The sequence below is a fragment of the Mustelus asterias genome, chromosome 11, assembly GCF_964213995.1.
Source record: "Mustelus asterias chromosome 11, sMusAst1.hap1.1, whole genome shotgun sequence".
Lineage (NCBI taxonomy): Eukaryota > Metazoa > Chordata > Chondrichthyes > Carcharhiniformes > Triakidae > Mustelus > Mustelus asterias.
The window spans coordinates 104,767,747-104,783,121 of record NC_135811.1 but is presented as its reverse complement, the minus strand read 5'-3'; the positions used below and the strand labels follow the sequence as shown (position 1 = coordinate 104,783,121).

At 46.0% G+C, this 15,375-nt stretch overlaps 1 protein-coding gene across 8 annotated transcripts in view; it reads left to right on the top strand.

Annotated features, from left to right (window-relative positions):
• LOC144500760 (protein AF-10-like) overlaps window positions 1-15,375 on the top strand; it is a 213,661-nt gene that overhangs the window by 40,749 nt on the left and 157,537 nt on the right. For 4 of the 8 annotated variants that reach the window (XM_078224164.1, XM_078224167.1, XM_078224161.1 and 1 more), the window contains exons 7-8: window positions 1,210-1,284; window positions 6,730-6,834. The exons of 2 other annotated variants lie outside the window; for them this stretch is intronic. In XM_078224164.1, coding sequence (XP_078080290.1) covers window positions 1,210-1,284; window positions 6,730-6,834 — 180 coding nt within the window. Of the gene's footprint in view, window positions 1-1,209; window positions 1,285-3,371; window positions 3,453-6,729; window positions 6,835-15,375 lie in introns of all 8 variants that reach the window. 2 more of the 8 variants (XM_078224162.1, XM_078224163.1) reach the window with 2 other exon arrangements.

Here is a 15,375-nt window from a genome sequence, read left to right as displayed (position 1 = left end):
AGTGTTAAATGCACATCATTGTTTGGATAGATGGTTTTCGGTATGCTCTGTGATCCAGTGGCAACAGCATCTGGCACTGGATGAGCAGACGTTTTCTCCAGCTAGATATTGAGAAGGCTGAAGCCTTCAGTCCCCGCCACAGATTCCATTCCCTGAGTCCATCCCTGTCCCTGGCACCTGTCTGATGCTGACCCAAACTGGCACATTTTCCCCCGACATGAGCTTCTGCACACTTAACCTGCCCCATCACTAAGGCCACTTGCTTCCACCTCCGTAACGTCATCCAATTCTGTACCAGTCTCAACCCGTCTGCAGCTGAAGGCCTATTCCAGGCCTTTTGTTGCTTCTCGCCTTGTCTGTTGCAACACGATCTCAGCGATCTCCCACATCCTATCCTACATTAACTTAAAGTTAAAGTGAAGTTTATTTATTAGTCACAAGTAAGGCTTACACTGCAATGACGTTATTGTGAAATCCCCCAAGTCGCCACACTCCGGCGCCTGTTCGGGTCAATGCACCCTAACCAGCACGCCTTTCAGAATGTGGGAGGAAACCCACGCAGACACAGGGAGAATGTGCAAACTTCACATGCACAGTGATCCGAGCCGGGAATCGAACCAGGTCCCTGGCGCTGTGAAGCAGCAGTGCCAACCATTGTGCCACCGTGCCGCCCACTTGAAGTTGAACTTGAAGTTATCCAAAACTCTGCTGCCCTTTTCTTAACCTGCTGTAGGCTGCATTCCCCTATTACCCGTGCTCACTGATCTATTGGCTCCTAAGTATGGAATCTCAATTTTGAAATTCTCATCCTTTTTCAAATCCCTCCATGGCCTCATTTCTCCCTGCAATCTCCTGAAACTCTTTGATACATCTGTATTCCTCTAACCCTGGCCTCCTGAGAGTTCCTGACATTGACTGTTCCACCATTGGCAGCCTTATCTTCAATTGCTAGGCCTGCAGCTCTGGAATTCCCACCGTAAACCTCTCCACCTCCTTCCCATTATTCCTCCTCCATGATGCTCACTAAAACCTACATCTCTGACCATTCCAAACAGACCCAATATTTTCTTGCATGGCTTGGCAGCAAATTTTGTTTGAAAATGTTCATGTGGAGCACCTTGAGACATTAAACTATGTTAAAAGGCGCTATATAAATGTAGGTTATGTGGAATCTTTACCATAGTAAAACATCCCAAGGCTCTTTTTAAGGACTGGAATGATGGAAATCGACACACAGCCATGTTAGGACAAGTATCGGAAAAGCTTGACCTTCAGCCGCTGAAGGTAAGCGTGCAGGTCCAGCGTGGGTTTCCTCCGGGTGCTCCGGTTTCCTCCCACAGTCCAAAGATGTGCGGGTTAGGTTGATTGGCCATGCTAAAATTGCCCCTTAGTGTCCAAAGATGCATAGCTTAGAGGGATTAGCGGGTAAATATGTGGAGATGTGGGGGTAGGGCCTGGGTGGGATTGTGGTCGGTGCAGACTCGATGGGCCCAATGGCTTCTTTCTGCACTGGAGGGTTTCTATGATTCTAGGCGGTAAAGAAGGCAAATGGTATGTTGGCCTTCATTGCGAGAGGTTTCGAGTACAGCAGCAGGGATGTGTTGTTGCAATTATGATGTGGAGATGCCGGCTGGGGTAAGCAATTATACAGGGCCTCGGTGAGGTCACACCTGGAGTATTGTGTGCAGTTTTGGTCTCCTTTTCTGAGGAAGGATGTTCTTGCTCTCGAGGGAGTGCAGCAAATGATTACCAGGCTGATTCCGGGGATGGCGGGACTGATGTATGAGGAGAGATTGACTAGGTTAGGATTGTTTTCGCTGGAGTTCAGACAAATGAGGGGGGATCTCATAGAGACTTATAAAATTCTAACAGGACTAGACAGTTAGATGCAGGAAGGATGTTCCCGATGGTGGGGGAGTCCAGAACCAGGGGTCACAGTCTGAGGATTCGGGGTAGACCATTTAGGACGGAGGTGAGGAGACATTTCTTCACCTAAAGAGTGGTGAGCCTGTGGAATTCATTACCACAGGAAGTAGTTGATGCCAAAACATTGAATGTATTCAAGAGGCGGCTGGATATAGCACCTGGGGAGAATGGGATCAAAGATTATGGGGAGAAAGCAGGATTAGGCTATTGAGTTGGACGATCAGCCATGATTGTGATGAATGGCGGAGCAGGCTCGAAGGGTCAAATGGCCTCCTCCTGCTCTTATCTTATATGTTTCAATGTTAAGAGATAGGTTTTACCGAGCATCTTAAAAGGATGAAGGAGATGCGGGGATCGTTAGGGAGAAAATCCCAGAGATTGGGGCCCAGACAGCTGATGGCAGGGCAAGGTGGGGGGGTCTTGCAAAAAGGGATGTGGAGTTTGCCACAGATCATGGGGCTGGGGGTGCTACAAAGGTTGGAGGAGACAGGTCATGGTGGGGTGATGAGAAAGTCTGAGACACAGGGTCTTGCTGCTTGTGCAGTTCAGCTGAATTGCTGGAAGCAGATTGACTCAGTTGGACTGTCCATATAGCTGCATAATGGGCTTATCTAAGCTGGATCCACACTGAGTGTGAATCCCGTTTTGGGTTTGGTGATTTAACATTCTGCATGGCCGGGTTCACTGGTCTGATTTCCAGCCTTTGAATGAACAGATCCCAGCCAGGACTACACTTGGCTTCACGATATCTGTGTGCAATGGAGGTGACCGTGAAGCTCCTGAGGATTTATTTTACCGTTGGTGCTTATACACGAAAAATGGTACGTAGACCGTGCTCGTTCTTCCTGTGTAAGTCGAGAGATTGAGTCAAATGTATATTAAGCTCTGCGGGGAGGTATAACTGTTGATAGCATTTTCATCTGTTCTCCTGCCATACTCCCCAACACATGTCAACTCTCCAGCATCGATCACAGAACTGGGAACAGAGGCAGCGAAATGATGATTGTTGCCTCTCAGGAGGACAATTGAACTTCAATGAAGCCTGAGTTCAGCTAACTTGGCACTGAACAGGGGAGTGAACCAGGGACCTTCTCGAGAAGTGCATTTGGCGTCTCCGCTGAATGGAGTGTGTACACAAGACCCCTGTGCAATGAATGAGCTACTTATTTGCTGCAGGGTAGATTGATGAACGCGTGACTTGGCGAGAGTGATTGAGGGGGGCGGGGGGGGGGGGGAAACAGGGAGTGGAGCAAAGTGACTTGGGATCATACATGGGAGTGTTTTTTCAAAGTATCTGCTGGAAGATGTGGCTGTCTTGAGATTAATGACTGCCATACCCCACCATCTGCAGGGAAACCTGTTCATTCTCTTGAAGCTTGTATCTGAGTCCATTTATTATCTTTGAATTCCAAAATGCCAAACCATTTCCTATTCACTTCGTACAGATTACCAGATGGCTGAGTGTTAAGAGGTCTGCAGCACAGATACAGGAGATTCAGCATAACTGCAGCAACAAGGCTTTTCAGGTCAATTAACAACATATGAACCTCGAAGATTTTGTGTGACAATGCACAATTGTATTTTTTTCTCCTTGGATTTTCATTCCCCCACTTTCCCTCCCCTCTCTCTCTCTCTCTTTGTTGTGACAACACTCTGATGCCTTGATGCCTGACAATGGTTAAATATAATTAAGGTGGCACAGTGGTTAGCACTGCTGCCTCGCAGCGCCAGGGACCCAGGTTCAATTCCGGCCTTGGGTCCCTGTCTGTGTGGAGTTTGCACATTCTCCCCGTGTCTGTGTGGGTTTCCTCCGGGTGCTCCGGTTTCCTCCCACAGTCCAAAGATGTGCATGTTATGTTGATTGGCCATGCCAATGTGTCAGAGGGGTTAGCAGGGTAAATATGTGGGGTTACGGGAATAGGGCCTGGTTGGGATTGCGGTCAATACAGACTCGATGGGCCAAATGGCCTCCTTCCTACTGTAGGGATTCCATGATTCAGTAAACACATAGAATGTGCAGCACAGCAACAGACCATTCGGCCCAACATCTCCATGCTGTTATTTATGCTTCACTTGTGTCTCTTCCTGTTCATCTTCATCTCATCCTACCAGCAATATCCCCTCATTCATTTCTCCCACATGCTTCCCTTTCAATGCATCTCTACTATTCGCCCCAGTGATCCGCGTTCTAATCCTTTCCTGGCTACAGAAGTTCCTCATGTCTACCCTATCAAAGCTGCCCTTTCATAATTTCTATTAGATTGGTTTCCCTTTCTTTCCAGCGGGGAAAGTGAGTTCAGTCTTCCCTGAATGTTATAACTCTCAGTTCTGGTATCGTTGCTGCAAATCTTTATTCAGTATTTCTATTTATGGGCCCAGACTAGTGGGTACGGACAAGCTAACCACCTACAGTTGGCGTTACATCCCAGTGCTCTCCAAAGCTCCAGGTGTATTTCAGCCAGGCGTTACTGCATGATGATGAGGAGCCGGAATCCTGGCTGATTTGTGTATTTTCCCACTCAGGTCTTGGTGCTTCCAATGTCAGACACAATCCTGTCATTCTGGCAGTGACCAGACCCTCCTGCCCTCTGTGGTTGAGTTCTTTATTTAAGAGTGCTCTTACCAACTGAGTTACAAGTGCTATAATAAGCCTCGGTTATTCTGCAAATGTGCAAATCCTTGCCCCACTTCTCTGTAAGCGTCTCATTACCGCAGGAAGTAGTTGATGCCAAAACATTGAATGTATTCAAGGGGCGATTGGATATAGCACTTGGAGCGAATGGGATCAACGGTTATGGGGAAAAAGCGAGATTAGGCTGTTGAGTTGGATGATCAGCCATGATCGTGATGAATGGCAGAACAGGCTCGAAGGGCCGAATGGCCTTCTCCTGCTTCTATCTTCTATGTTTCTATGAAGCTGGAATGGGATCATATTGGGTCCATTGACTAGAAATGTTAGCAAGATGTTCCCACTTGTCCAAGACAGAAAATCCATATCGTCATGTTTTGATGAAGCTCCGCGTTTTGTGGAAGATAGCGTGAAAAAAAACATTTTTCAATGTTACCTCAAATATAGAGAGACAATCACTAAAGGAAGACCTGCATTTCTATATCACCTTTTGTACCTTCAGGGCATCTCAAAGCACTTTTCGGACAGCACGGTGGCACAGTGGTTAGCACTGCTGCCTCATGGCGCCAGGGACCCGGGTTCAATTTCTGGCTTGGGTCAATGAGTTTGCACGTTCTCCCCATGTCTGCGTGGATTTCCTCCGAGTGCTCCAGTTTCCTCCCACAGTCCGTAAGACGTGCTGGTTAGGTGCATTGGTCGTGCTGAATTCTCCCTCAGTGTACCCGAACAGGTGCCGGAATGTGGCGACGATGGGATTTTCACAGTAACTTCATTGCAGTGTTAACTTGTGACACTAATAAAAAAAAAACTTTTGAAGTGTAGTCACTGTTATAACGTAAGAAATGTGGCAGCCAATTTGTGCACAGCAAGCTCCCACAAACCATGATGTGATAATGAGATTATAATCCACTTCTGGGGGTTAGCTGAGGGATAAATTTGGGCTTGGACAGCAGGCTGAACTCCCTGATCATTTTGAAAATGATGCAATGTGATCTTTTGGTCCAGTTGGGAAGATAGCAGGTCTCCGTTTGATGCACCAACAGAAAGAAAACACCTGTTGACAGTGCAGCACTCCCTCAGTAGTGCAATCCAGTGTTCACCTGAATTTTACATTCGAGGGACTTCCCTGAAGTTGGGTTCAAACCCACAATCTTCTGACTAGACTCGAGTGTGCTACCAGGCTGATAATGTTCACTTTACGACAGAAATCCTAACTTTTCTTGGAGGGGGTTAATTGGATAACTCTTTCAACGAACTGGCACAGGCTTGATGGGCCAAATGGTTTCCTTTTGCGATTCTATGATTTTAAGCATCGGGAAATATTCACTCGCGCGGTTGTTTTAAAATAGGAGTTTGCCGTTGCCACCCTCATTGGCTGGATGTGTTGGCGTCAACCTCGGTGTTGGAGGGGTTTGTGGAGACGGGAACCATTCAGACCGTTTTGTTTTGGTAATTGTATTTTTTTGGCTGGCCTCTGTTTCCTGTATTGCTACTGAGGCTGAGGTAAGCCGGTCTGTTTGTAATCCTGTCTCTGTGATGGTCCTCATTGCTTCTTCAAACAGGGGTGATGCCACATGAGTGTTGTATCACTGCTCGACGCCAGATCCATGATATAAACGGGATATAAGTTGCATGCATTTTCTGTTCTTTCAGCGTCACTTACGCCATCATAACCATCCAGCCGGACACCCAGAGCTACTGAAAATACAAACTCTGGTTTGGACAGTGCAATGAAGCCATATGGAGTAGGATGTTGATTGGTTTAAGACTCTGCTATGGTTATTTGCTGGTAGTCAGGGTGGGGTTTGGGCGCTGCAGTTGGTTTTTGGAGAGCATTACAAAGTCGGGGGGGGCGGGGGGGGGGGGAGAGAATCAGCCAGGGTACCTGCTCCTGATCCCTGAAGCCCTTCAGCAAATGCAGGTATGGGGTAGAGTGAGAACAGCCTGCTTAAACCGTTGCCACACAATGAATGACTATCCCAGTGAGGCAGTAAGAATGTGGCCACAGCACATATAACTGAACCTCAGAAACAATGGGTGTGCTAAAGAGAGCAGGGAATTTTTTTAATAGAAAAAAACCTTCACGAAAGCAGTTTGCTGTGTTGGATTTATTTTGGTGGAAAAAAAAAATCCCTAGATTTTTATTTAACTTTGAACTTTTTTAAATTCCGCAGAAGAAATGTCGGCATTCGGCTAACACTGCCTATGACCAAGGCCTCAGTGATTCATCTTCCCATTCTCAAGATAAGCAGAGCTCCCTATATGACAAACAGAGAAAGGTTTGTGTAAATCTTGTACTAATCTCTTGCTAGGACAACTCTAATGAAGGATGGAGGGTAGCGTATGTAGTCAGTAGCGTTGCATCAGTTGTAAAAATGAGAGACTGAATTTGGGGATGGAGAGCTAGGGACTTGCGAACAGGAGTTGCCTCTGATAACTACCATGTGTCCCCGATTGGGTATTATACATGTGGAAACTTTGAGTGAGGGAAGGATTCATGTCAACTGAGACCCATCACGCATCCGCGTCTGACCCGAACAGTTTTCCAACGCTCGTTATCAGGGTTATATCTTTAAGAGAGAACATTGAAAAGGAAAATAATAACAGATGGAATAATAGTCCAGCATCAAGAGTCCCTGCCAGTGCATGCTATTTGTGTTTGGAGAGAAGGTGTTCGTGTCTTGTTTCACTTTTTTGCTGTTTTATGTTGTTTGCGGATCTGCCAAACAAGGCGGGAATGTTACATACGGTGTGTCAATTATTCTACAGACGTGAATCTGTTTAATTGGCCTATCCCTTTATTACTGTAAATCAGCACGGCCTTTGGTCAATTAGAGGCTATTTGCTGCTGCTGATTTTATAGTTTTTTAATACTTTCAAGATGACACTTGTTCACTCAGATTTTTCCAGTTTGGTTATGCTTTTTTAATGATATATATATATACATATATATTGGGTTTTTAGCCAAACCAAAGCAAGTACGACATGCAGGTTTAAGCGTAACACTTGAAATTTGGCAGTATTGTACTGGCAGGATGACATTGGATGCAAGAGTTCCAATCTGTTTCCTTATTTGTGTGGATCTTGCTGGTAATGTACTGGTGTCATAACTATATTTACGATGCAATACAAGAAGAAATTGGAAGAAGGGCAGTGTCATTTTACGATTTCCTTTTACTGGCCAGGAGCTAAAAGATCAGAAGTGGCCACAACACAATTGCTCTCTGACCCTCGGAATTAACGAGGGGATACAGATACCAGTATTTGTCTATTTCAGTCAGTTGCCTTTAGGACTGTAGTGCCTTGGGTGTGGCCTCAGATCCATCAGCTCAAGTTAGCAGTCAAGCCATGTTCTAGAACGTGGTTCACCCGTACACAACTCCACCACGCTGGTGTGGAAAATGTATGTTGAACGGCAAGATTGACTATTAATTATTTCTATTTGAATGTTCCCAACTACATGAGGAATATTCATCCTTTATTAAGATGTGCATAAACCTGACAATATCCCAATACAATTGATGATATGAATTAAGGCCCACCTGTCAGGTGCAGAATGAATATAATCCTTCAAGAAAAGAATTGCATCAGATTGACGCATATTTTTGAGTTTGAAAGATTGTGCCTTCATCTTGCACTTTCTGCCAACATCTCAAACTGTGAATGAATAACTTCCGGTTATGCTTTCTACTCAGTATAATAAAGTCAAAATAGTCTGGCAATGTTGGAACCCATCCAAGGTGTGGGGGGGGGGGGGGGGGGGGGGTGCGGGAGATCTTTTATTTTGATGCTGTTTTCATTCAGGTCTGTGTATAAGCTTCACCCAGTGTGTTGGTGATTGTGGTAATGGCTTGCCGATTGTATGAGTGATTTGGTGTGGTGATGGTGTTGGTTGTTGTAATAATGCCTTCTGGCTTTCTGATGTGTGGTCTTGCTGATTTATGGATTGTAATTGTTGTAACAAAATAAAAGCAAATCACTGCAGATACTAGAATCTGAAACCAAAAGGGAAAATGCTGGAAAATCTCAGCAGGTCTGGCAGCATCTGTAAGGCGAGAAAAAAGCTGAGGTTTCGAGTCCAGATGAGCATTTGTCAAAGCTTTGACAAAGGGTTGTCTGGACTCGAAACGTCAGCTCTTATCTCGCCTTACAGATGCTGCCAGACCTGCTGAGATTTTCCAGCATTTTTTCTTTTGGCAATTGTTGTATCGATGGCATGTGCCAAATTGATAATTAATTCATCTACATAGTTGTCATGATGAACTGATTTGTGTCAATGATGTCCTTGGTTTTATGGTTCTTTTTTGCAGTACGGTGATCTAGGTGGTCTGTTTACCTCACACTGCGTGACTGGGCTCCTGGATTTGCTTAGTTTATACGGGCTTGGGTTGGTGTTGTTTAATTTTGTTGGACATTGTTGTGTTCCCAGTACTTCACTCCATCTTGAGAACTCTGTCTTTGAGTAATGTTGAATTATTGACTCAGTTATTTTCTTAAATACAGCAGAGGGAACAGCTTTGATTTTAAATTTCTCATCCTTGTTTTCAAATCTCTACATAGCCTATTATTACTAAACGTTTTGAGCCCTACAGCGCTCAGGCAACTCTGCGCTCTTCCAATTCTGGCTTCTGGCGTATCCCTGATTTTCCCACCTCTGTTGGCAATGTGCCGTTTCGGCGCTAGGTTTTGGAATTCCTCTGTAAACCTTTCCGCTTCCTTCTCCACCTTTTAAGATGCTCCTCAAAGCAGCATATTTGTTTTGCAATAAATAGTGGATAATGTCTTGAAACATCTGCTTGCAACACACCGTGGGGAAGAGGCCACAATTGCATTGCGATGCAGCTAATGAAAGCAGATTCATTCTCGAGTGCCTCAGCTTGTTCACAATGGGAGGACAGTCCATCAGAGATCAAATTGAGTTTCCTCTCCTCAACATCCTGCCCCGCAATCCGTCAAATCGGATTTAAAACAGTGACAGGCATAAAATGGAAAATATTAAAACTGAGACACACCTTCCTTAATTCATAGGGTTCAAATCTGGGTTGACTGAGTTGGGAACTGGGTTGCTGAGTGTGTAACTCATCCTATATAGACCAGGAAGATAGAGCACCAAGTATCATGGTGGCACAGTGGTTCACGCTGCTGCCTCACAGCTCCAGGGCTCCAGGTTCAATTCCGGCCTTGGGGCATTCTTTGACCAAGCTTCTGGTCATCTGCCCTAATATCACTTTCATAGAATCCCTACAGTGCAGGAGGAGACCGTTCAGCCCATCAAGCCTGCACTGACAACTGTCCCACCCAGGCCCTATCCCCTTAACCCCATGTATTTACCCTGCTAATCCCCCTGACACTAACGGGCAATTTAACATGGCCAATCAACCTCATCCACATATCTTTAGAGTGTGGGAGGAAGCCCACTCAAACACGGGAAGAACGTGCAAACTCCACGCAGTCACCCAAGGCCAGAATTGAACCCGATTTCCTGACGCTCTGAGGCAGAAGTGCTAACCACTGTGCCACCGTGCCGCTCCTGTGAAAAGGCACTGGCTGAATTGTTTTGTGTGGCTCAGGTACAAGGTAATGTTCCTATGAAGTATCTTGGCATGTTTTTACCATGTTAAAGGTGTCGTATAGAAATTGCATTGAAGGTCCCCCCCCCCCACAAAACCAGGATACATGTTCCCTTTTCACTTCCGCCCCAAAGTAGTGGGAAGTGTTCGCGGCTATGTAACGTTCCTTGTGATTATCATTTGCCCAACGGCCTGGCACAGTGGTTAGCACTGCTGCCTCACAGCGCCAGGGACCCTGGTTCGATTCCTGGCTTGGGTCACTGTGCGAAGTCTGCACGTTCTCCCCGTGTCTGCGTGGGTTTCCTCCGGGTGCCGGTTTCCTCCCACAGTCTGGAAGACACGCTGGTTGGGCGCATTGGTCATGCTAAATTCTTGGGTCACTGTGTGGAGTTTGCACGTTCACCCTGTGTGCTCCGGTTTCCTCCCACAGTCTGAAAGACATGCTGGTTAGGTGCATTGACCCGGAATGTGGCGACTAGGGGAATTTCACAGTAACTTCATTGCGGTGTTAATAGAACATAGAACATAGAACATTACAGCGCAGAACAGGCCCTTCGGCCCACGATGTTGCACCGACCAGTTAAAAAAAAAACTGTGACCCTCCAACCTAAACCAATTTCTTTTCGTCCATGAACCTATCTACGGATCTCTTAAACGCCCCCAAACTAGGCGCAATGTAAGCCTTACTTGTGACTCATAAATAAACTTTACTTTGATATGACTGCTAACTAGTCAGGAGTAAGAGTTCCTAGTGCATGTTAAATGCATGTTCAAAAGAGCAAAGTGGCCTGGTTATTTTTATTCAAGAAGCTGTTTGAAGATAATTATTCACAAAAAAACCCTGCCAGCTATATGGTTTACTGCACTCCAACCATCAACTGTAATCTCTCTTGTAGGAAAATCAGTTTGTTTTTGCAAAGGCAGCTGTGAGTTGAGGAGGGTGTGTCTCAGTTTTAATATTTTCCATTTTATGCCTGTCACTGCTTTAAATCCGATTTGACGGATTCCGGGGCAGGATGTTGAGGAGAGGAAACTCAATTTGATCTCTGATGGACTGTCCTCCCATTGTGAACAAGCTGAGGCACTCGAGAATGAATCTGCTTTCATTAGCTGCATCGCAATGCAATTGTGGCCTCTTCCCCACGGTGTGTTGCAACCAGATGTTTCAAGAAATTATCCACTATTTATTGCAAAACAAATGTGCTCTGCTTTGAGAGTAAACCTGGGTTGACTGAGTTGGGAAGTGGGCTGCTGAGTGTGTGTAACTCATCCTATATAGACCAGGAAGACGGTCTGTCACGGCGGCACAGTGGTTAGCACTGCTGCCTCACAGCGCCAGGGACCCAGGTTCAATTCCGGCATTAGGTCACTGTCTGTGTGGAGTTTGCACGTTCTCCTTGTGTCTGCGTGGGTTTCACCCGGGGTGCTCCGGTTTCCTCCCACAGTCCAAAGATGTGCAGGTTGGGGTGGATTGACCATGCTAAATTGCCCCTTAGTGTCCCACAAGGTGTAGGTTAGATAGATTAGCCTTGGGAAATGTGTGGGTTTGTGGGGATAGGGCGGAGGAGTGGGTCTGGGTAACGTACTCTGTCAGAGTGTCGGTGCAGACTCGATGGGCCGAATGGCCTCTTCTGCATGTAGAGATTCTATACTTCTTAGACTCTAAGATCCCAAATTTAGTCCAGATCTTGAGTTTGTAGGTCACAATAATGGAAGCAAGGGGGCATTAAAAGAAACATGACATTGGTGACTAAAGGGAACGTTCAGTTTATTTTGGCTGCAGAGCACAAGACCATAAGATGTAGAAGCAGAAGTAGGCCATTTGGCCCATTGAGGCTTAAGGTTTGGGTTGTTTGAGAGCGTGGTTAATAAAGCAAAGTACATCCTGGGCTTCATAGATTGAAGTATAGAACATGGAAGCAAATAAGTTATTATACAAAGTACTGATTCAGCCTCAATTGGAGTAATGCATCCAGATCTGGGCACCAAACGTCCGGAAGGAGGTGAAGACATTCGAGAGGGTGTGGAAAGAGGCAACAGAATGGTTCCAAGGATGAGGAACTTCAGTCATGTGGGTAGATTGGCAAAGCTGGGACTGTTCTCCTTGGAGAAGATAAGGTTGAGAGGAGATTCCATTGAGGCATTCAGAATCTTGAGGAGTGTGGATAGAGTAGAGAGGCAGAAACTGTTCCCATTGTTGGAAGGATTGAAAACCAGAGCACATCTTAGGGCGGCGCAGTGGTCAGCACTGCTGCTTCACAGCTTCAGGGACCTGGGTTCGATTCCCGGCTTGGGTCACTGTCTGTGAGGAGTTTGCACGTTCTCCTCGTGTCTGCGTGGGTTTCCTCCGGGTGCTCCAGTTTCCTCCCACAGTCCAAAAATGTGCGGGTTAAGTTGATTGGCCATGTTAAAAATTGCCCTTCGTGTCCTGAGATGCGTAGGTTAGAGGGATTAGTGGGTAAATATGTAGGGATATGGGGGTAGGGCCTGGGTGGGTTTGTGGTCGGTGTAGACTCGATGGGCCGAATGGCCTCTTTCTGTACTGCAGGGTTTCTATGATTTCTATGACATCGATTTCAGGTGTTTGGCAAAAGAAATAACGGTGACATGAGGAAAATGGATTAGCGTACCTTTAGTGGTAGTCACTTTCGGTACAGACTCGATGGGCTGAAGGGCCTTCTCTGCACTGTGTGGCTCTGAGGAGAAACCTTTTTACACAGCGAGTGGTCAGGATCAGGAATACACTGCCTGAGAGTGCGGTGGACGCAGGGTCAGCTGAGGCTTTCAAAAGGAAATTGGATCACGATCAGAAGAGGAAATATTTGCAGGGTTGTGGGGAAAAGTGAGAGAGTGACACGAGGTGAATTGCCCTTGCAAAGACGCAGCACGGACACAATAGGTCAATTGATGACTTCCAGAGCTGTAACGGTTCTACAATTCTACGATATTCCCAGTTTAGATCACTGCTCGGTGAGTGTACACATGTTGAGGGCAATATTGGGGTTGGCGATGATGACAGCACAGGCCCAGATTCTTACATATGTGAAGAGCGACGGTGGGGGGAGTCCAGAACCAGGGGTCACAGTCTGAGGATTCGGGGTAGACCATTTAGGACGGAGGTGAGGAGACATTTCTTCACCCAGAGAGCGGTGAGCCTGTGGAATTCATTACCACAGGAAGTAGTTGATGCCAAAGCATTGAATGTATTCAAGAGGCGGCTGGATACAGCACTTGGGGCGAATGGGATCAAAGGTTATGGGGAGAAGGCAGGATTAGGCTATTGAGTTGGACAATCAGCCATGATCGTGATGAATGATGGAGCAGGCTCGAAGGGCCAAATGGCCTCCTCCTGCTGCTATCTTCTATGTTTCTATGACCGTTGGTGTCCAAGTATATCGCCAGGGACAAGGGAGGCAAAATAAAGCTCATATTTGTGTCGATTCTGGTTTGGAATATATTGTGCAATCTCCATTGACGCGACCTCTGGCACCTGACCAGCTGCTCTGTCATTCAGACTTGCTGCAATCATTTATTTTTTTTTAAATGTGTTTAATTCTGTACCAAACTTCCCACGCTCCAGCATAAAGATTCCTCCCTTTCAGCTGATAGCATGACTCTGTGTAATTAGCTTCACCCAGCCAGTGCGGCCTCACATGATATGAAGCTCTCAAGGTTACACTCAGCAGAATTAATGGCACCAGTGGAGGGTAAAGCCTTAGAAAAGTAAACTAGACGACCAAATCCTAAACTAAATCCACAATCCCTGGGAGCACGCACAAGAGTAACACTGAGTTCAATGGAGTGGAAAAATGGTTTGTGGTATAAGCCTGCGGTTAAATTTGTAGTCAGTAGTTCTAATGCACCATCTGCCTGTTCTTTATACAAATGTACAAGTTTCTCTGGTAGATTAGATTCAAAACCAGAGCCTCATAACATGCATTTTTGTGTCAGCGGATGCAGATTATTTTTGCTGTGGTTTACATCTCGGGAACCAGGATTGCCACATGATCAGTCCTGTCTCTACCCGAGCTTATCTGCTGCTGAGCCTTTTTAGGTTCCAGACTTGGCAATGCCACTACTTCCCCAGCTTACCTGGAGCTCAGCCTGAACTCCGTTATTTGTATTCTAACGAGTATCAAGTCCTACTCGCCCATCACCCTGTTTTGAGTTTTCAGAATTGACTGAGGGCGGCATGGTGGCACAGTGGTTAGCGCTGCTGCCTCACAGCACCAGGGACCCGGGTTCAATTCACTATCTGTGTGGAGTTTGCACGTTCTCCCGTGTCAGCGTGGGTTTCCTCCGGATGCTCCGGTTTTGATTTGATTTTTAAAAAAATTTGATTTATTATTGTCACATGTATTAACATACAGTGAAAAGTATTGTTTCTTGCGTGCTATTCAGACAAAGCATACCGTTCATGGAGAAGGAAAGGAGAGAATGCAGAATGTAGTGTTACAGTCCTAGCTAGGGTGTAGAGAAAGATCAACTTAATGCAAGGTAGGTCCATTCAAAAGTCTGACAGCAGCAGGGAAGAAGCTGTTCTTGAGTCGGTTGGTACGTGACCTCAGACTTTTGTATCTTTTTCCCAAAGGAAGAAGGTGGAAGAGAGAATGGCCGGGATGCGTGGGGTCCTTAATTATGCTGGCTGCTTTGCCGAGGCAGCAGGAAGTGTAGACAAAGTTGGGAGGCTGGTTTGTGTGATGGATTAGGCTACATTCACAACCTTTTGTAGTTCCTTGCGGTCTTGGGCAGAGCAGGAGCCATACCAAGCTGTGATACAACCAGAAAGAATGCTTTCTATGGTGTATCTGCAAAAGTTGGTGAGAGTCATAGCTGACATGCCAAATTTCCTTAGTGTTCCGAGAAAGTAGAGGTGTTGGTGGGCTTTCTTAACTATAGTGTCGGCGTGGGGGGACCAGGACAGGTTGTTGTGATCTAGACATCTAAAAAACTTGAATATCTCGACCCTTTCTACTTCATCCCCGTCGATGTAGACAGGGGCATGTTCTCCTTTACGCTTCCGGAAGTTGATGACATTCTCCTTAGTTTTGTTGACATTGAGGTAGAGATTATTGTTACTGCACCAGTTCACCAGATTCTCTATCTCATTCCTGTACTCTGTCTCGTCATTGTTTGAGATCCGACTCACTACAGTGGTGTCATCAGCAAACTTGAAAATCGAATTGGAGAGGAATTTGGTCGCACAGTCGTAGGTGTATAAGGAGTATAGTAGGGGACTGAGAACATGCC